At 36.7% G+C, this 22,872-nt stretch overlaps 1 protein-coding gene across 1 annotated transcript in view; it reads left to right on the top strand.

Moving 5' to 3' along the window:
* The window catches only part of LOC134856042 (uncharacterized), a 38,207-nt gene extending 15,702 nt beyond the window's left edge, over window positions 1–22,505 (top strand). Inside the window, exons 5-12 of the mRNA XM_063872412.1 lie at window positions 11,115–11,197; window positions 12,381–15,317; window positions 15,948–16,117; window positions 17,822–18,019; window positions 18,312–18,491; window positions 19,066–19,154; window positions 19,312–20,129; window positions 21,038–22,505. Coding sequence (XP_063728482.1) covers window positions 11,115–11,197; window positions 12,381–15,317; window positions 15,948–16,117; window positions 17,822–18,019; window positions 18,312–18,491; window positions 19,066–19,154; window positions 19,312–20,129; window positions 21,038–22,022 — 5,460 coding nt within the window. The 3' untranslated portion in view covers window positions 22,023–22,505. The remainder of the gene's footprint in view (window positions 1–11,114; window positions 11,198–12,380; window positions 15,318–15,947; window positions 16,118–17,821; window positions 18,020–18,311; window positions 18,492–19,065; window positions 19,155–19,311; window positions 20,130–21,037) is intronic.
* The last annotated feature ends 367 nt before the right edge of the window (window positions 22,506–22,872 follow it).

Here is a 22,872-nt window from a genome sequence, read left to right on the forward strand (position 1 = left end):
TGCTTATTTTTGACCTGGAGGTCGTAAAGTTATAGTTATAGATGTGCCTGGAGTTCTATATGATTCGTCTAATTGGTCTTAGTTTGAGTTAGAGAAAGTGACGGATTGGATGAATCCTATTGGTCTATTTTGAACTAGAATTATTACGTACTTGTCAGCATGTTATTTTGAAAAATGTAAATGAAAAATGTTTCGAAGGTTTCAAGATAGTGAAGTATAATGTTAAAATTACTTTTGAAATTCCACTTTCTTTAAAATTTTAGATTGGGGGATGAATATTTTATAGTTTTTACGTGGTTGATTTCGGAGTCTTGTTGTTTTTCTATTTTCTGATTTGTCGATTTGTTCTTGGGGTATTATTTGTTCGGTCATTTTTCTATTTTTTCTTTGTTTTGGGGATTCTTTATGGTTTTGTGTATTGTTTTTGGTGGTGGTTGGTTTTGTGTTTTGATTTTCGGTGGGGTTATCATTTTGTTCTGTGTTTTTCAGATGTGGTTCATTTTGAATGATTTTTAATCCTGTGAAAGAATATAATTGAGTTAATTCGCGGAGTGCGTATTCTTTTGGGTAATAAGGTAATAGGTTGTTTCGATGTTGAACGATTTCTTTTTTGTTTGAGTCGGTAATTTTATGTGACATCAGTGGGTTTTGCAATTATTTGGTATGGTCCTTTTCGAAGGGGTTGTAATTTTTTAGAAATTCCTTTTTGAGTATTAAAATTAGGTATTAAAACAAATGTTCCAATTTTTAATTCGGAGGCTGGTGTAAAACGTGAATTGATTTGTTCATTAATGTTTTGTCTTTGTAATAACTTTTTTGTTATTTTTTGATAAATTTCATTGTGTTTTTTATCTCTATTTAGAATCCATTCGGTGTGTGTACCGGAGGCTAGTTTAAGAATTTGTGGGTGATGAAAATGATCTTCATCGTGTGTATGTAAAGGTAGGTTATAACAAATTGAGTCTTTATTTGGTTGACAATAACCTTGTGCGTTTTTATGAGAATTTGCTGTAAACATTATTGGTTTGCGTGGCTTTTGGTTAAAAACCATTTCGTATGGTGACATTCCTAAAGTTGTCGTTATTTGTGAATTATATGCTAAGGGAAATAATTTTACATCTGCTGACCATTCGGTATATTTTGTATCATTTCCGTTGATGATACATCTAAGATATTCTTGTAATGAACGGTTCATACCTTCGACTAAGCCGTTTGTCCAAGGTGCATGAGATGTACGTGGTTTGTGTTTAATGTTATATAAATGACATAGTGTGATAATTTCATTATTTATGAATTCTGTACCGTTGTCTGTAACTAAAATTTCTGGTAGTCCGAATTTTGCTATCCAGTGTTCATAGAGTGTTGTGTAAGCGTAATAAGCGTTACAATGTGGTACTGGGTTAAGTGCTACATAATGTGTAAATGCGTCAACAATTACCATAATGTACGAGTTTCCTTCTGATGAGGGTGAAATTGGTCCTTTAGTATCAAATGAGATACGATGGTTAAAGTACAAGCTTTGTCCTTTAAAATCTTGTTTTTGTGCTATTTGTTTTTGATTTGGGTAAGGTTTATTTAGTTGACATACTATACAATCATTGCATAGTACTTTTATCCAAATTGGTGCATTTGGGAAGTAAAAATTTTGTATAAAATTTGAATATGTTTTTTCTGATCCAGAGTGTCCTTTAATATTTTGTGTATGTGAAATATTAAAAGCTATAAGAATCATACTTAAAGGGAGACAGGGAACTGTGGATTCATTCAGGTTATACTCTAAAAGGTCTGTATTTTCGTTAATTGTTGTGTTGTTAAATTTGCGAAAGTATCGGAGGAGTGTTTTGTTTCCTAGAATGGTTGAATCTGCTTTGACAGGTTTAGTTTTATATTTGTGCCATGATTTTAGTTGTCTAATTATCGGGTCAAGATTTTGATATTGTTTCAGTGTTGAAATTGTAATCGTTTCTGTTGGAGGGAGAAAAATGTTCTCAATTTCGAATTTAGATAAGGGTATTGTATCAAGTGGGTCGTGAAGGTCAAAAACTTGATTTATTGTGTATTTTGAATCATTTGTTTGTGGTCCTGATAAATTTATTTTATCAGTTAAATCTTCTTTTTCAATTAGTGGAAAATGGTCTTTTTTAGGCGGGTGTTGTTTTGTTCGTTTTTGTTGGGTGTTATTTTTTATCCATTGAGAATATGGGATTGGTTTGAAAGTTGATGTTCCAAGTAAATCAACTTCATAATGATTATTTTGACAATCTAAATAAAGTGGGAAATGTTGTAAACTATTTATTTGTGATTGTTCAATATCAGTTTTTACTGCATATTTGCATTCCAATCGGGGTGATGTTTCGTTTTCTGCAAGGTAGAATTTTATGTTTTTGGGTATTTCAACTGTTGTTTTTCGTGTAAGTAATTCAGGTGGTGTATTTCGACTTAAGGTGTCTGGTAATGCAAGATTTTTTCCTGCAGTCCAAACTATATGTAAGTTTGGAAATTTCATTAGAATTAGTTGAAATCTGTAAACTCGGTGGTTTGGGTTAGATTTTTGTGTAAAGAGAAAGATGATTGGTTTATGGTCTGTGAATAAAACTGTGGGGTGTTTTGATCCAAGTATCAGAAATTCATATTCTGTCAGTGTATATATTATGGCTGTACATTCTCTCATTAGAGTTGAGAGTCGTAGCTCTGCTTGAGTGAATAATCGAGAATTTGCTGATATGAGGTTCATTTTATTTGTACCATTATGTGATTGTAATAGTGCTGCACCGATGCCAAAGTTCGAAGCATCGCACATTGCATAAAATGGTTGATTTGAATCTGGAATTGTGTTTGAAATTTGTTCAGTTAAAAGTTTCTTTATTTCTTCAAATCGTGTTTGATGTTCTGTGTTCCATTCAAAATTATTTTGTTGTCTAAGGATGTTATAAAATGGTCGTAGATATAATTGCATTTTATAAACATATTTACTTAAAAAGTTTAACATTCCAAGAAATTCTTGGATTTTCTTTTTATTTGTTGGTGGTTGAAGTTTTTGAATAGCGTCAATGCGTGATTTCAATGGAGTGATTGTTTTTCTTTCTATATTATGTCCTAAGAATTTAACTCTTGTCAAAAAGAAGTGTGATTTATCGGGGGCGGCCTTCAGATTTTCGTTCTGAAGTATTTGGTGATATTTTTCTAAAACATTGAACATCTCGTCTTTTGTTTGTGATTGCATAAAAACATCGTCTAGATAGGTGATTGCGTTTTTCTTGAGTATTAGTGGTCTAAAAATTTTGCTCATAAAAGCTGAAAATGCTGCTGGTCCTATGGATATTCCATAGAATAAGCGGTTGAATTCATATTGTTGGTTTCCGATAACAAATTGTGTTAAACGTCGTGATTGTTCATCTAGTGGCATTTGATTGTATGCACTATTCATATCGGCGGTTGTAAAGTATTTGCCGTTTATTTTTGTTAAAATAACTTGTATTGGTTCAATGGGCCAATTACATTTTGATTCATCTATAAGTGAATTGAGGTATCTAGCATCGAGAACGATTTTCAATGATTCTCCTTTAGCTAGAATGATAACAGGGTTGATAAATGTGTTGCCTTTTGGTTGTTCTTCTTTGTTTACTGGTGATATAATGTTGTATTGTTCTAAAATGTCGAGTAATCTGTTCACTTTATCATGTAAGTGAATTGGTACTTTACTTGCTCTCTGTTTTTTGAAAACTGCGTCTGGTTTTAACGGGAGATGTAGTGATGAACTGATTTTTCCAACATCGAATTTTGATGTTGCATAGACTGATGAATATTTAATTAGCTGTTTGGCTAATTTTTCGAATTCGTCTTGTGTTATTTGTGAATGTTGGAAATTAAACATTGTTAAAAATTTTTGTTGGTCCTCTGTGTAGTTACTTATGTTGAAAGTAGGTTTGAAATATGGAGTTTTTGTGAAATAATCCGTATTTCTGTTTTCGTTACTTATTATATTATTTATAGATAATTCTTCATTAAGAATTGTAGATTGGCAAATATCTAGTAATTGGAGTATATTATTTACGCGATAGGCTTTTTCGTGTATTGGTGATATTGTAGCGTTGGTTTCACAATATCCTAAAAGTCCTAAAGGTAATGTTACTTGGTAAGGTGTGTTGTTATAGACATGTAAGGAAATGATATCGGAATTCGAATTTTTCAAATATTTTATGGATGAGATTGTGATTTTGAAAAATTTGTGAATAGGTTTGAATTCAAATTCTGACATATAAAATTTTTGTTTGTTTTGTTCTTTATCATATTGGTGAACTTGTTTGATTGAAAAATTATAGATATTTCCTGATAGTGGTTTTAGGTGTTTTCTTTGTTGGTTAAATATCGGGTAGAATTTTGAAAAGAATGGTGGTTGTTTATTTAATCTTTGAAAAAATGTTAAGGATGTTTCTTTTGTTTTTGTATATTTATCTTTGATTAATATTTTACTATTTAGTATGTTAATTGTTGGTATATACTTCGAAATAAATGGTATTCCAATGATATCATATTTAATGTCAGTGATATGGAATATTTGTTTAAATGGCTTATTTAAAATTTTGCTTTGTTCCATTGTTCTGGTGGGGAGGAGAAATAATTGGATTTTTCCGTAGTTTATCAATGTTGATCCTTGTGCTGTTGCTAACTTACTGGAGGTTTCAAGAGGTGTTAGCTTTGGGTGTAAAGTTTTTATTTCATTCCATGTGGGGATGTTTATTATGTTTGATTCTGCTCCTGAATCAATTAAAAAATCTATTTCAAGGTCTGGTGGTTGAAATTCTTTATTTCTTGGGCTTTCTAAGAGAAATGGTATTGTCCAAATTTTTTCTTTGGGTTGTTCTTTTTGTATATTTTGATAAATGTGGTTTGTATTCAAGCATTTTGTTTTGGTATTTTTATTGGTTTGATTTGTAGTGTTAATCTCATTTGTTTCTTGCGTCGTTGGTGTGGAATTTATGGGTGTAGTGTAATAATTTTGAAGAAATTCTGATTGATTTTCATATATGTGTGATGAAAAGGGTTGTTCATATATGACAGATTCATAGTCATTTTCGACTTTTATCATATTGATAGAAAGAGTGTTTTCAGTATCACTTTCTGAATCTGATGATGTACAGTTTATTTGATTGAGTTGTAACGTATCAGTTACTGTGTCATCAATACCTGGAGGGTCTGATGTTGTTTCTGGGTTAGATTGTACTTGATTGATTTGTCTTTGATGTTTAGGTGTACTACTTCTGTGGCGATTATTAGAATTATTATAGTTATTATTATTCCGGTGTGGTGATTGGGAATAATTTCTATAACGATTATTATAACTTGGGTGTCGATTTTGTGAATTATTTCGCGATCTGTTTTGGTAATTATTGTTTGGTCTGTTATAGTTCGATCTATTATATGAGTTATTCCTTGATTGATTGTTCGGGTAATTCTGGTTTCGGTTGTTTGAATAACTTCTATTTCGATTATAGGAGTAGTTTCTATTCCTATTGTATGATGAATTTCGTGATTGGTTGTTTGGATAGTAGTTATTTCTTGATTGGGAATTAGATCTAGAAACAAATCGTTGTGTATTTGAATTTGATCTGGAGTAGTTATTTCGACTATTTGGTCTATTGTAGTGATTTTGTGATGAATTATTCGTGTTTCTTCGTTCTGGTGATCTTCCTCTATAACTTGAGTTATATGGTGATTGATTTCTTGTATAATTTGTATTGTTCGGGAGTGGTTTTCCTGAACTGTTGTTGCTGTAAACTGTTTTGTTCGGTAGATTTTGATCTTTTTTCATGTATTGATAGAATGATTTATTTGGTTCTTTATATTTTTGAGGTTTATTTTGATTGTCTTGCTGTTTTTGTCTACATTCGGAAATACTATGTCCGTATCGTCGGCAATAATTACACCATTTTTTGAAAGATGGTTTGCCTTTAAAGTTTGGGTTCTTTTCGTAAATATTGAGTATTTCAGTGATTTTTTCAACGAGGTCTGTCTCTGATTCCTGTATATTATTAATATTAGTGGGAGTCGTTTCAATTCTGTTAACGTATTGTAATTTCAGATTTTCCGTTTCTTCTAGTTTCATCGTGATTTCTGCTTGTTCTAATTTGTCTACTAGTTTTCGAAAATCTAAATCGGGTTCTCGAATTGAAGAAGGATGGGATGCTCTCTTTTTTATTGCTATTTTCCTTAATTGTGGTGTTAAGGTCATCATTAAGATTTCTGTCATCTTTGTGTTTTTATAGTCATGTGTATTTAATGAATATGCTTTTCGAACTAGTGTTTCGATTCGTACTGCTATTTGCTTGATGGTTTCGTTTGGTAATCTGCGAATTTCATTACATAAAACTCTTTGTTGTTGTTTGTTTCTTTCGGAGTCAAACATTTTTGAAAATTCCTGTGTAAACCTTTTCCAGTTTGATTTTATTTCTAGAGGTAGTACTGAAAACCATTTTTGGGCTGCGCCATCTAAGGTTGTTTGTATTAACGCTGTGCGTCGATGTATCCAATTTTGATGTAGTGGCGTATTAATTGGTTCAGGTCCAATATTTAAAATCAGGTTTGCTGTTACTGCATTTAAATAATCTTCTACAGAGTATTCAGGGTCTGTTCCTGTGAAAACCATTAAAGGTTTGTTTGATGTTATTGATGATCCACCCATAAGGTATGGATTCATTGTCATTTGTAATGATTCTGCTGCATTTGGCATTTGAGAAAAATTCGAAAGTTGGTTTCTTGTTATTTCATGTTGTTGGAGATAATATGGGAGTGGTATTTCATTTTGCATTTGTGATGCTTGATACGAGTGTGCAGTCATTGGATTTTGTTGTTGAATTGGTTGAAAAGATTGTGTATTAATTAGATTTTGTTGTTGAATTGGTTGTTGATGTTGTGCATCTATTGGTTGTGGAGAAAAATTTCTATGATTTGTACGTGTTCTCTGTATTCCTTGTCTACGATATTCTTGAGTATTTGGTGCAAATATATCTGGTTGTAAGAAATCATCATCTGAGGATAAATAATCCATTTGATAAGATGTCTGTTTTTTATTTTTATTTTGTTGAAAAAATGGGTAATTTTCACTGTGATCCTGTGGAGGATTTGTTTGGAAATTTATTGAATTAGGTTGGGTCATTGGGTTATCCCAATTTCGAGATCTTGTATATTGGTTAAAATTTCTTTGTGGTTGGTTATATGTTTTTGATGGATGTGTATAATTATAATTATGGTCTGCAAAGTTGTTTCTAGTGAATGTTTTGTGTGTTTTTGATGGTATTGTCATGGGTCTGTATGTTTGGTAATCCATATGTGAATATTTAGGAGCAACCGAAGGTTTAACGGTTGATTGTAAGGTTACCTGTGTTTGTGAAGGATTTGTATTTCTTGGTGTTGTTAAATTTGGGCGTATTGGTGAAATACTTTGTTGTGTAGTTGTTGTGTGTACAATTTCTTCATTTATGAAGTGTGATGGTGTCTGGATATCTTGTTGAGTAAGATTCCTAGTTCCATTGAGGTTTTCATTGTGTATAACTGTAGAGTTTAAACTATTATTTTGTGTATCGGGTAAAAATGTATTATAGTTTAATGGTGTTGCATCAATGGTTAATGGTATTACTTTTACATAATCTCTTATGTAAGATATCGTACTTATTGCTTGACTTGAGATTGTTTGTGGGAAGCTTATAAATGCGGGATGAGACCATTCGGGGTCCCAAACATAATCTGATTGTTCTGTGATAGCGGTATCATCGTTCGAGTTTTGGGGTCTAAAATTTTTTCTTGCTTGTGCAATTAAATCAATATTGTGTGTGAAATAATCTATTATGAACCATGCCAAAATTTTTTGTAGATCGTGTTTTGTATGTTGTGAAACGTCGTCTTTCGTGAAATTTTCTTTAATGATGTTTAAATAACTAGAGAGTAGTGTGATTTCATGTCGTACTCTTAAATGTTTAGATGTTTCTGTCGGTGAGACATTTGTTATTGGGATTTCGTTTTCTAATATCGAAATATAACTATATATTATTGCGAAAACTTCATTGGTGAATATGGAGTTTGCTCTTTGTGAGTTATGATATTGGATGTTTTTTATATATTCTGAAAAAACTTTTGAAAATTCTAAATCAAGATCGTCTGTTTGAATTGTATATTTTCTATTATTATGGTTTGGTGAGGTGAATTCTATGGAGTAGATTCCATACTGTTGTGTTATGTTGCATATATCTTTTAAATAGTGGTCTATGATTTGTCTTTTGATTTTTACATCTGGGAACTCTGTTTTACATGGACTGATTCCGGGTTCAAATAAATTTAATAGTAAATTTTTGCAAAATATATGCTGTCCTCTATCAGTGGTTGCATCTACTATAAAAGGAAAGATTTCATCATCATCTGGACTTTCTTCACCTGGGGTGTGCGTTGAGCTCATTTTTTCGTTCGATGACTGTTAATATGTAATTATTAATGTGTCGAATTGGTTGATTCCAATTGTATAAATGTACTGGTTTGTGTTTATACTGCTTTTTTATTCTTCTTTTTCCTCTTTTTGATGAATTTGAAGTTGTTTCTGAGTCAGAAAAATATAATTGATCGTGAAGTGGGTAATTTTTATCTATTGATTCTTTTAGTTTGTAAAGTTCGTCTAAACTGTTGGTTTCTGATTCTGAAAATGCGTTTCGATTTTTTGAAAATCTTTTTCGTGTTATTTGTCTTTGTTTCGTTATTATTTTTCTTTTTAGTGTTTGTCGTTTTGTTCGAATGTATCCAACTGTTTGTGTATGAGGTGTGATTACAAGGTCGTATTTTTTGTTATCTATTTCACAATTGTGTAAAACGATTGTTTGTTTATTTCCTAGGTTTTTAAATGACATAAGGTTTAGGATGACGGATGCAAAAGGTTGTTAAATGATTTCTATTTTCCTAAACTGTTAGTTCTTACGATTTTTTGGTTAGCTTAACCTGGGTCTATTTGTTCAGGGTTGGAGAGAAAAGTATATCGATTCCGAAGAATGATTTTTTACTTTCTCGTGGCTAGTATAAGTTAAGGTGTTAACTTACTTAATCTTACTTAGGGGTAGTGATTGTGTTCAAGGGTTGGAGAATATTAAATCGATCCACAAGGTTCAGGTATAATTAGAACGCGAGTAGTTCGTTAGATACTATTTTAAACTTACTAAGTCTAAGATTTATCCTGGGTCTGGTAAGAGGGGGGGTCAAGTGAAGGATGAATAACCGAAGTTCTTCACTGTTTATCCTAATTTGAATGATTAGTTTTGTTTAAAAATTTCTATTAGTCTTGGGTCTTTAGAAAGGGTTGGGTAGTGAATCGACGTTTGAGGTCGTTAGACACTAATTAAGTGGGTGGGGGAGAACAAAGTTGTTCTGTTTGATCCAAGGATAAGCCTTGATGATCAAATTTGAAATTTAATTAAGTAGAAAATGATTTAAGATCCAAGGATAAGCCTTGATGATCTGGTTTTAAAATTAAGTGAATTTAAGTTTTAATAAAATTTTAAATGTGTGTAAAGGAAAGATTTAGTGTTTTGATGATATTAGTGGGTTTATGATTGCTGTTATGTTTTAGGTGATGGAGCTGGAACAACAGGATGATTTATGATTACTAACCATTTATTGTCATGCTACTAATTTTTATTTTTTATTTTTCAATAAATATTTTTCAAACATGTTTTGTATATTACTGCAGAATTTTAGGAAAACGATCTTAGATCTTTTTATCAATCGTTATTGTATATTAATAATTTTGTTTAGCGCCTGAAATGATTTTGAAGATTAACTTCAAGGTTTTATGTTTGCAAATGAAAATCTAAATTCATTGCCAGTAATATTCTAAATATAAAAGTTTGTTCTGGTTTTTGCCTAACTATCATATAGCTATATGGCAAGTTTCTACTTTGTCGTATGTCGTCTCTGGTTCGAGGTCTTCTTCCAATTCCGGGTAGTTCTGTTATGGTTCGGAATATTGGCTCTGATCTATTGAGTCGTAGAGACATTTCGATTAAATTATTGTCGTATAACATTTTGTAAATGTTTTTGTCTAATTTCTAATCTATTTTGGTTAATTCTAAGCTATTAAGGTCTTGTTCGAGACTTATGGTCGCACCAGATGAGTTAGGACCGAGTTGGTTAACTCATAGAGTAATTTCGGATAGGGTACACCGTCTGCTCGTCACGCTATCTTATTTTCGGCCGGATAGATTCGTGCAACTTCTTAGTCTAATACCGATCCTAATCTTACTCTTATACTATCTAGTCTCAGGTTGTTTAACTAGTCTCTGCTAGGCTCAATAGATCTAGGGTATACTGGTTTATTGCGGCTGCTGAAGTGCTCGGGAGAGTCCAACTAATTTCTAAGTTAAATTCAAATCTCTCTGGTGCTGAAATTACAAGTAACTTCAGCACTTACAAATAAGTGGGTTGTTAGTTAGATGGATCATGATTGGTTAATATTAAATACTTTACATTGGTAAAATATCTAATTTATCCAATCATAAAATGTAGTTTAGATCAGGTTCCACAGTCAAAAGATGAGTTATGTTTTTCACTGGCAATATTTAAAATGGATGCAATTTTTAGAAAAACCAAAGGAATGTAAAATGTTTTTTGATCCAATCTCAAATTCGATTGATGCTATCAAAAATATGTCGGTCGTGAGGTCTCTTGAATTTGAAAAATATTTTGATATAAATTGCTCTAAGTTTTTTTAATGCGACTTCATTAACGCTCTTTGGACTGTGTGCTTACTCCGTTTTAACAGAAGTAATTTTGCAGTCTATCTTTTCTTCATTTATTATGAAAACGATGAGACAATAGGAATGTCGCGTTAACTTCAGGGCTTTGACAGATAAGATCACACCCTTCTCTCCCATTTTTCCATTGGCTCCGAATCGACCTCTAAATTGAACTTTATTAGCGCCATTGTACCGTGTCAACTCACATTTGGAACATATCAGCGCATACACTTCTTTTTCAGGTTTAGTCTGTTTAAGTTATGATATGATTTGTTTGAGTTGTTATGTTATGTTTAATGTTTATATGTGGTTGTTGTTTATCGGTTTTGTTGATTGTTTGTGCAGCTGGTGACTATCCAAGGGGTAAATGGGAATGAGACGCAGATGTATGCCATAGCAGCCGCCGCCTCAGACGAGAACCCAACCATGTGAGTCATTCACTCATGATTAATTTTAAATACAACTATATTGTCCTTATTTTTGTGTGAATAAGCGGAGTTTACATGCTTGGGACTATTATGTCAATACTTTCTATCTTATGGAACATTCTGAAAGCTTATTTTAGTTGTAACGAGAATGTAACAAGTTCACCCGGCTGTTGTGCAAGACGAGCAGTATATTTCGACTAAGGTCGTTTTTCAAAAATAGAAAAATAGAATTTTTTTAAAAGGATTTTTGATTTTTTTTGTTTTTTTTTTCTGAGGGAGGATTGAAGAACCAGTAGCGGATTTGGAAGGGGGCGGCGGATGCCCCCCCTCAGGGATTCGACCCCCTGCCGACCCAAAGGGTCCACCTCTGTACTATTTTGAGCTATCTTTTGGTGAGGTACTCAAAATTTTTCTAAAGGCGCCTTGGGAGTCAATATATACTAATTTTTCAGAGGGTAGCGCGCGCCGAAAAAACGCGATTTTTTTAATCAAAATTTTCCAAAAATTGCCTGCAGCGCAGAAAATTTGGTCAAAAGGGGGTATTTATAATGATTTGGGAGAGCTCAGATAATCAATTTGTTCGACCTACAAAAAAGGTCGACAAAATTTTCGAAATTTTTTTGAAAATCCGCCCCCTTTGAGAAAATTCTAGATCCGCCCCTGACCCAAAGCGACTTTCAGGATGTTAATCCTGTCAATAGCTCTCACTTGTTCTTCTTTTTCTTACCTGCTCTATTTTGTTGATGTTTTCTCATGTAATGTAGGTCTCCCACTTTATGCAACTGTTCGTTCTCTTTAAACAACTCTGATTGTGAGAACATGGCCACTCCTTTTCTGGGTTTGTGGGATGGGGATTCATTTAGTATATATCTATAACAGTTATAATAAGAGTTAAGTGGGTGTCACTGTCCATCCCCTGTCTGGAATCAAGAGTTTCTTGTTATATGAAACAGTTAGACAGACGTTGACTCTATTCTGACGCTGTGAACCTCTGCCTCTGTGAACTTTGAACTGCTTACATGGATAGCACTAATTGAAAATCGTGTCTGCATACTAGCAATTTTCTAGAATGGATGCATGTTATGTACTTTACAAAAGTAAGGGTAATCTTTTCTTGATATTTAACGGTTGATGTATAAATTTCGTACATGTCATGTCGAATCATTCATGTGGTGTCTTTTAGCGAGAAAGAGTCAACTTGTCCTGTCTGTCACAAGACATTCCCCACCCTCCCTGCACTCAATGGCCACATGCGATTGCACGGGGGCTACGACAAAGAGACAAAAGAGCAGGCACTCAAGGAACGAGACAGGGACAAGACATCATCTCACAAGTCAGCTAACAAATCATCCACAGCTGTCAGTAGCAATGGAACCCTTTTATCATCGACGTCCGGCTCCTATTCTGGGCTATTTGATGATCGGGACCGTTTTGGTGGCGGGTCTGTTGGGGAGGGAGCAGTGACAGTCAGTCTTCCCCTGAGCATCAATTCCAATCCAACATCTGCATCGCCGCCTCTGCCCACACTCTGTAGTCTGAACAGTAGCAATGGGGGACTAGGATCCAACTCTTCCTCCAACGTGTCTTCCCCTGCCCAGCCGCTGGCTTTGACAGTGCCTCACAAAACACTATCATCCGAAGTGCAACTGCCCCGCTCACAGAACCAGAGTCCTCAGCTTAACCTACAACATCATCTAGCTGCCTTTTCTCAACCGCACGAGAAGAGCCTGACGACAGATGTTGAGCAGTCACGCAATGTACTGAATCAGAACCAAGTGCAGAATCCTCATGATTTGGTATCCTCGAATCCCCTGATCTCGGTTCTGAGAGATGCCATAGTATCACAGTCCATATCCATGTCCTCTCAAGGGAACCTGATGCCCTCTCACCACAATATCCCATTCCAGAACCATTTTATACCTACCCCGCCCTCGTCGTCCACACATAACTCCTTCTCAGTGATGGATCTGATGCAACCATATGCTTCCGAAGCCTTGGACTCATTGAAGGGAACTATGATGACTAAAGTAGAACAATCCACTTGTGAGGCGGACCGGAAACCACTCATCACCAACAAGTTTTTCAACCCGGCAGTGTTTGCTTCTAGTTTTGAGAAAGTGGTGAAACATCGAACGATTCCTGGCACCGCCATGCAATCTATTGAGCATCCCATGGAAAGCGATCACACGATATTAAATGTACAGTCGCCTCAAGGAGTCGCAATATCAGAGCAAAACTACACGCATATCACTGGTTCGTTGCAGAAAAGTCAGTCGTCACAGTCGATGACTCTGGCCTCTTCTCAAAACAGCTTTTCTGTGGATTCAATCCAACAGCCTTCGATTAACCGTGTGGATCTCAGCAAGTCAAACCACATGGGCCTTCCCCCTCAGTCTGCCTTGAAGTCGCCTTTCATCGCCAGGAGTCCGGGGCCTTCCAAATCAGTGCACTTCGTCTTTCCCCCACCCACAAGTCACGCCCTCACGAGGAACAGCCACAGTGACCAAAATTTATTGAGAGAGCAAGGGTACGCTGGCAACAACATCCAAAGCAGCTCCCCAGAACTGAAAAACTTTCGAGGTTTCCCAAAACCCACAGCTGGAATCGTGGCGTCATCCTCTGAGATGAAGCGAGATGTTCAAAGCACTTCACGGACATACGAAAGACTTCCACCGCCCTACAGCGTAGCAGCCGACTCAGATGACTATGGTAATCTGACAGCAACAAAATCGGGACTGAAAGGGCCTTCAGCGTTGCCGAGACATCTGAATACTTCTAGAATGGACTCGGTAACGAGCCGGAACCGCAGTTTCTCAGTGGATGAAAGAGCTTTGAGACCGAAGCCGGAGCTAGATGAGTTCCTGACTGTATGTGACGAGTACATTCAGAGTGAATTGGAAAAAATGAACAGGCGTCGAATGACTCTGGGTGGTGCAGACAGCCGGGAACAGGGTTATCTGAAAGTGAGCACAGATGGTTCAAGTGCTAGGATGGGAGCCACTGGAGGTTCTCAAGACAGCACGGGTAGTAATTCAAGTTCCAGGCATGAATCGCCCAATATCTCGCCGACAGAAAAAGACGTGGTGTCGCGACTTAAAAGTAATATCGTAGAGGAAGCAGAGGCGGTCGAAGGATGTTTTGGGGAACAGGAGGATATGGATGATGAAGATGATGACGCATTCCTACCTCCTGATGCAGTAGTGACTTCTGCACAGCTATGCAATATCAAATACCCTCTTCACATGCCTTCGTCGTCTGCAATGACGTCAAGCAAATCGCAGTTCAAAAGACCAGCGCCTTTGAACATTCCGAAAAGCGTGAGCAACTTCACGAGAACGAGTCAACAGACAAGTGGCGCTGGGTCGTGGAGACCCGAATACTACAAGCACTGTCTGTCAGCTTCTTTCGCTGTAGACAACAACGACAATTCTTTGTTTCCGTTTGCAAACCCAGCCACAAGCCAGGAACAACCCTTGACTCCATCGCATGCAAACACAGGACTGCTTACTCCAGACCGATTGGACGAACTATTTCCAGACGAACCTGTTTTGAGGCGCAATTCGGTTGCAACATTCCCATGTAGATTAGACGAGGAAATTGTGCATTGTTCCAAGGAAGTCCCCATCACTACCTTCGCCATGCAGCTCGTCGGTCCGCCTAACATTTCAGCTGAATCTAACCCTACCAAGGGATCCCAATATAGCACAGAGTCGGGAAAGAGTTCTTTTGGCGGAATTAGCGGAGGAGGAAACTTGGGTCTAGTTGTATCGGTGTCGGGAAGAAGACATTCAACAAGCGAAGTGTCCCCTTCGAAACTAAACAACAATCTCTCTCCTCCAGGAGTGTTCAAAGTGCCAGGTTCCATAGCACCCTCAGTCATGACTGCACAGCCGATGTCTGCAAGTGGAAGCAAGATGGGTCCTGGTAGTAGTAACAGACATCACAGTTCTATGGCGGTGGTGATGGAAGAAAGATTCCAGTTCCAGGGAGATAGAGATGGTTTGGGGTCTTGTGAGGAGACTCCTCCGAGTAATATGCGACGCAGCTTCAAGCCCAGACCCATACACATTCCCAAGCATATCTCAACTGGTGTCTTCCGAAGCTGCCTCAAATCTCCCAGGTGAGCAAATTGATTATTGTTTCAATCAAAGACACGCTTATTTCGGACTTAAATTGAAAAGAAAAATATTGATGCACTTAGATATAATGCACTTTTTGAGTCCAATTGAAATTTATCTGCTGAAAGTGTCGTAATTAGCACTCTCCAAATACGAACATGGAAATGGCGCAAAAAAAAACGTGAACGATTTCTAATTTCGAAAGTGGAAATTATTTTTAAAATTTCCCAGCGGAATAAAAACTTTACCTATTGGTCCAGTTTTCTCAAGTTGGGTTCATGTTATCAAAAAAGTGCCAATCATAAATGGTTCTAGAAGTTTAAAGAGCTTAAAGGGCATCTACTTCTTTGAAGTTCGAAAGTTGAGATTTTTTTCAACATTACTCTTTTCCAATCTTTGATTAGCTGTTCTGTAAATTAAGTTTAATTGAAAAAATCGATCATATCGATCAATGTTTGTTTATTGAGGCTTTGAAGAAAGCCATTAACGCTTTTAAAACTATTTTGAGTTTGTTTTTGTTTGTTTTTATTCGAAAAATATCTAGCGCAGATTTCTAGTAGCAAAATGTTCTTAATAAGCATTTTGGAAGATTTCTGTCAGTGTTGTCTTTAATTGTTTGACCTGTGACTTAGACTGAGTGTGGGTGGGTATGGAAGTGGCGCTGCTCTGATGAGTGGGGGATTTGGACTGGAGAGTGCCCCCTACACTCCCCCTCCGATGCTCACCCCCAAGAGACTGGGACCAGGGCTGTTCACCGGCAACTTCCCAAACGCCTCCTTTGAGAACAGACAACTCCGAAGAAGTGAGTAGTGGCGCAGTACCTATATGAACTATTAGTTTACCCATTAAATTCAGACAAAAAGTGATCCATTTATGAACCTCAAAATAAATTTATAACCGCCGCCCATGCTAATATTTCATCAGCTTTCAGCTCTGATAGAGATAAGTTATTTTTGTTCCCTAAAACTTTGGTTCGACTCTTAAGATTCGTTGAAACTATCTGCAAAAGTTGAAAGGCCGAAATGAAATCGTTGATTGTGCTGAATCTGTGTACAGAATATCGTAACATGATAGTGTCTGTTGTAAATCTGTCTGTGATTCAGTATTTTTTTAAACCATATACCAAGGTTGCTTTTTAGTGTCAATTAGCTTAAAAAAAGCTAAAGTGTTCCTCAATTTTTTGTGCGAAAACAGCGTCACGCGTAAAAACCGTTTTAACACGGCATCACAGTTGATCAGTTTTCATCCTTTCCATTTAAAAATCTTGAAAATCAAAGAGCAATAGTTTTTTGTTTCCTTGCGTTCATTGAATTTTTCCAAATGTATGTTGGCTATGTTTACGACTAATATTATAAGCTTGTTATAAGTCTATTATATTTGCTTTGTTAGCTCGAAATTAGATTAAATATCAAAAATTTCAAACCAGTTTTTCTTGACACTGAAAACTTTGAAATTTTTGGATGTCGTTCGAAACAAGAATGAAAAGGCTGAAAGCAATCATAAAAACAAACACAGAATCTCCTTTTCAAAAATTTTCTAACTCAGTTTATTTCCCGGTGTTTTTTAAAATCAAAGTTTATACAAAATTTGGCTTTACACTCGACTTGCTTGAAAAGTGTGGGTGACTTTAGTTAATTATATTCCTAATTAGATTTGTGTTTTTTATTGCTTTGTAAATCTTTGGTCACTCTATCGCTTGTGTTTGCGAAGCTGCAACTTCGCGTCTGTGCAATAAGTTGAAATTCAGTAATACATCCAATGCATCTGGTTCAGCAGTCACGCACCTCCTTAAGACGACAAAGGAGTGTGGTTCCATTCCGGCCGAGACCTGTTTTTTTTGTAAACTGTAAATTTTCGGCTTAGAGTTTAGATTTTAGTCTGTCTGCTTATTTTGTCGGCTGAGAAAGATAAGCGCTAAATGAAGTATCCAAAACTAGTTTTATTCGTAATATAATCTCATAATACTCACTCCTAAGTTTTTTATCCTAAAAATTTAAAAAACACTCAATTTCCATATAACGAGCGTGACTCGCTCGAAATTAGACTGAATCTCAAAAATTTCAAACCAGTGTTACTCGACAATGGGACAACTTTTTGAAAGTTTTAGTGTTCACATCACGGTTGAAAGGGTTTTAATATGATGTATCACTCGGCCTATTCCGATGATTATTTGTGGCACATGACAACAAAACATCCGAGTACAAAGTTCCTCTCCATTTTCAGTGGTCGGAGCAAAAAAAAAATATGACCTATAGAACCAGTTTTCTCTAATTTGTTGCTTTTATGAACAAAATTTTAATCAGAAAGGATCGTTGAAATCGAAAGAGCTTAATTGTTATGTTATTTTTTCTTCGAATTTCCGTAATTGAAAAGTGTCAATCGTTTTTTTTTGCTTTCTTGGGTTCTTTGACGCTTTTCCAGCCATCTGTGTGTTTTGTATATTTGATCGAGTCGATGTAATGATCTTGTGCATGTAAAAGTTGAGATGTGTTTAATTGTGATTTAGGTGAACGATCGGGGAGCTTCAGTGCGGACATAGCTAATATGAATGAGCCGGAACTGGAGCCGAAGATCAATGTCGGAGCATCGTTCCAAGCAGAATTGCCCCCCTCTCCTTCCACCCCAGGGGGGTTGGATGAGATAGAAGATAGGGCAGTCCTTTTGTGGGCACCCATGTTTGACTGGTCCGTAAACGACATCGAGAGTGAGTGATTGAGATTGAGGCCAATGTTGAGAAATAACTGATTGATTATTAATTAGAATCAATTATTAGTAATAACAGATTGAAGGGTAATTGATTGATTGGAGAGTTTAATTTGGCTATCAGGTCATATTTCTTTATCCTGCCTAATACAAAGCCACGATTTTATCGAGACTTTAAGCTGAGTTAAGGTTGACGTAGGGGTGAAGTATAATATGACGCCCGCCATCATCGTGCAGACTTTTTCTTATGCTAAGCTATGGTTCGTGTGATATGTATGTTTTGTATTATTTAGTCGACCAGTATCTGTCGGCGGCGAACTCCTGCTGTGTGAATGGGGGAGGGGGCAACACTGAGCTGGCCTTCCACCAATTGGCGAAGGCGGGGGGCAATGTGAAGGTTGCCATGCGTAGTCTGCTGCAGAGAAGACAAAAACTCCACCTCACAGACCCTCTGTCAGACTATCACTACCAGAGTAAGACAAACTTGGAACACTTTCTTTATTACATAGAGTGCGTCCCCCATTTACATATGCATAGCTAAATAAAGGCATTCTAGTTCCTAGTTCTTTTCCACCACCCCCACCCCCCCCCCCCTTTTCAAATTCAACTTTGAAAAACTATTTTAACAATATCATAATGCAATGAAATTTGGCACAATGAACAAACTAACAATTGTGAACAGTTTTTTTCTTCATACCTTACATTGTAGCATAGTTCGTTTAGCCATAATAACACGGAAAACAGCTGGAAAATTAGACTTTTTGAAAGGTGGGGGAAAGTGGAAAAGAGCCGACATTCTAAATTACAGTTCTAATTTCTAAATTAGAGTTCTAATTTTTAATTTCTATTTTCATTACAGTTCTAATTTGTTGTTATTTGTATCAACTTTTTCATACAGTGAATCACGAATCGTATTTTAAGAAATACGCTCCTCAGTCGAGTCTTATTCGAAAGGTAAAATATCTTGGGAATATCGCTGTAAAAACGAACAGAAATACTTCGCGATGGGTTCTCGTATCTCATACTTATCACGAACGTCTGTTTTAGATGGTGCTTACTGGTCCACCGAGGAGAAGCAAGTGTTCGTGAGATGCTGGAGCTCATTCGGAAAGGACTTCTACGCTATGGCTAAATATGTACAAACACCAAATATTTACCTAATGAACAGTTTTAACGAGGAGCTCGTTTCTGATTCAAATTTTTGGAACTAAAAGTACTTGAAATTATTAAGGTCTTACGCTGTTTTCTAATGTTTCGTGAATCTCAGTTCAGATTGTGTATACTGTTTTTTAGCTGACGAGCAAGCGACTGTCTGACATAGTGGAGTACTACTACTGTTGGAAGCTAATATCCCCAGACTACAAGAAGATGAAGAACAGTGGGGGAGATACGATCTCACACAAGAAAATGACAGCTGTCAGTCCAGCCTCGAGTATCCACAGACAGAGTAGCAGTGCTAGTAGCATTGGCAGTACAGGTAGTGGGAAGGACTGTGAGTTGATGAGTAATAACATGGACCAGAAACAGAGGCAGAGAACAAGAGTGGCGAGTAGCGGGTTTGGGGGACTAAGTAGGAGTGGTAGTGTGAGCGAGTCCCCCTCGTGGCATTTAGGAGGGGGGTTGAGTGCGGAGAAGAAGCGACGCAAGTTAAGTTGTCAGTGGGACAGTTGTCATTCCCAGTTCGACTCAATAACAGCTCTCAATGCCCATTTGATGTCTGTGCATGGAGCAAATCCTAGTCCAGTTACACCTGGATTGGTGGGTAGCCAAGGTCACGTGATGTCCATGTTGTCTCGAACTCATTCGGAGTCGGACGTGGGCGAAGTGGAAGCACAACAGCAGTACAGAAGGACGCCTCCGGGAACACTCACGGAAGGCGAAGTTGTACCTGGAACCAGAATTGTCACTCCTGAGAATGGATCACCGCAAGGAAGTAATATCAGCCATAATAATCGCTCTCTCGTGGAAGTGAAGAAGGAACAGGCCTTTGGCCAGGGTTCTGATGTTGGAGGGAGAGGAGGCAGTTATTCTAAGTCACCAGTGACAGACGAGACGGTGTTAGAGTTGTCGCCTGCCTCCAATGGTCACTTTCCCTGCGAGATATGTGGAAAGTAAGAATCCAGCTTGATAGTTTCAGCAGTTTAATATCTGTAAAATAGAAAGATCAAAATGAAGTTGTTGGAATCTCAATACTCATACTAAAAATTATGAATTCTTTCGTAACACCTATGCACATCAAAGTTAGTAATTAGTCCCAAAATCCCAGGTTAATTAAGAGTCGATGAGCCTAGTTCAGACTCTTATATAGGTCGTGATGTTTTTTTTTCAGGAAAAGTGTTGAAATTTGTTCACGCTCAAATTTGATTTTTCGCGGTTTGACTTTTGATTTCTTTTTAAGTTCTGTTCTTGTTTTGTTTTAAGGAAGGCAAACTCCACTATCGAACAGCAAAAGTGTAAAGGTCACGAAAAACGTGATCGATTTGTAGTTTCGAATGACAATGGCAATACGTTTTGGATGATTAAGATTCCAATTTCAGATCGTAGTTTAGTTGTTTCTTTTTTAAATGATTTCTTTTTGAGTTTTGAGTCTTTCAGTTTACTAATTTGGCGGCATATTCATGTCGAAAATGTGGCAAAATTAGGTTCGGCAAAGAATAAAGTTCAAATGTCGTAGACATCGAAAGTGGAATTTAATTTTCAGATTTCCTAGAGGAATAAAAACAATTTTCTGTTGATCCAGTTTTTTTTTACAAATTGAGTAAATTGTATCAAAGAAGTGTCAATAATCAATATTTCTTGAAAGTCAGAAGGGCTAAGTTTATATAATTTTTACTTTGAAATTCGAAAAGTTTTTTTCTAAAAACAAGTCTTTTTGTTTCCTCGCGTTCATTGACTCTCTTCCAACGATCTCTTGTCTATGTTCCAAAAATTGGACCTCGAATTGTTTGTAAATCGACTGGAGCTCAAATGATTTGATATTTCAGTTAAATTTTCATTGATGACCAAGTGTTGTTTGCAGAGTTTTCTCGAAAGTGAAGAGCCGCAATGCCCATATGAAGATGCACAGGCATCAGCAGCAGCATCATCAACCACAGAGCAGTCAGAATCTACAGCCACACCAGCTAAACATGCATCCGCTAGGGCACTTCCAGGCTGGAACAGGACCCTTGGGCAATATGTTGACGAACAGTGAAATGCACATGTACAATATGGCAGCACAGCAAAACTCGACAGGACTGGTGGATCCGAGAACCCCTCCGCCTCTGTCACTAAGCCAACAGGCAAACACAGGTAGTGCATTCGCCTTCCCAAGACTGAACGGGACTCATCACAACTCAGCTGCTTCTGCTGCTGCGATGGCCATGCATTCCCACTTGAAAGCTAACAACATGAATAGCAATGTTTCGAACGATACCTCAAACCAGATACATCGAGCAATGCAATTCCAAGGAGCAGGCGGATCCATGGGAACATTCCACTTGTCAAATGGGAATGGCGCCGGGTCTATGTCTTCCTTGATGAATGGCACCGGAATTCAAATGCAGATGAACCATGCGTTAGAAAAGGGATCTCAACGCGGGACCCTTTTCGAAGATAGTTTACAATTGAGTGGACAGAACCACGTAAATGATAACAATAATTATGGAATACGAAACAGTGTTATGGATCTGGGCATCCGCCGGAATTCCGGAACTGCTTGTGGAAACTCCGAGGGAACAATATTGGGCAGTACTAATCAGCTACAGTTGCATCAGATGGCGTCCAACTTAGAAATGAGTCGGATGGCGGCGGCCGCTGCTGCTGTTGGACCCGCAAATTACTCTGTAGGTTTCAACCACAACTACACGACAGTAGCGGGACAGCACCAACAAGTGCAGCCGACTGTTGCGGGGTCCTCTTCTTTAGCAGTGTTGTCGTCGTCTCCACATCCCCACAACATGCCTCTTCATGACTCAAACCAATTCAGCCACCCACAAATACACTCTTCCATTTTCCACAGATGACAATCAAAAGACCTTCTAAATGGGCAAAATAAGATTGGAACTACTACAAATTGGTATTGATAGGATTTTTTTAAAGTATGAGCGAGCTGTATCAGTGGATTCCACTTCTAATGTTGCTTTGGTTTGTCTGGTCCGAAATGTCGATCATGTTTCGGTATGTCTATTTGATAAATTTGTGAGATAGCTGAGTACTTCTGATTGGGTATGGATTGCTATATCGTCTATTCTTTCTTCTGTCCTATAATACGGTCCAATGATTCCTTTCGTTGTCTCTTTTGGTGTTTTGTGTTGGTAGATTAGTTTCAATTGTATATGTAGTAGTCATAGAATAGTACAGTAATACAATGTATTATAAATGACCTCAAATATTTCAAATATCCTCACAATGATAGTTACTATGTGTCTTTCTGGACACACGAACTGATCAAAAGTTATCTCGTTGAATTATCGCAGAAATTGAACCTTTTTTGAAAATAAAAAACAAGCTATCTTCTTTTGCTTAAATCCCAAAATTAATTCCTGTTCTTATTTGTTTTGAATCAAATGGATTTGAATAGTTGCAAATCAGGCTTACAGAGCTTTTTTTCGAACTATTTTCTAATATCGGTTCAAGTTCTGCTTTTACCCATTCAGGTTTTATCCATTATTCAATTTGCACGCTTGTCTGTCGTTTGAAACGAAACAGTGCTTTTGTCTTCTTATCAATAAATATTCACTAGTTTTGTTAGTCCCGTTTTTTTTTTAATATACGAGGACATCTTTTCAATTCGACTAGTTCTGACTTGTTTTATTCTATTCAAAATGTAGAGTCGTCTTTGGTGTATTTGATAAATTATCCGAACTTTTCTGT

The sequence above is a fragment of the Symsagittifera roscoffensis genome, unplaced genomic scaffold (assembly GCF_963678635.1).
Source record: "Symsagittifera roscoffensis unplaced genomic scaffold, txSymRosc1.1 SCAFFOLD_156, whole genome shotgun sequence".
Taxonomy (NCBI): domain Eukaryota; kingdom Metazoa; phylum Xenacoelomorpha; order Acoela; family Convolutidae; genus Symsagittifera; species Symsagittifera roscoffensis.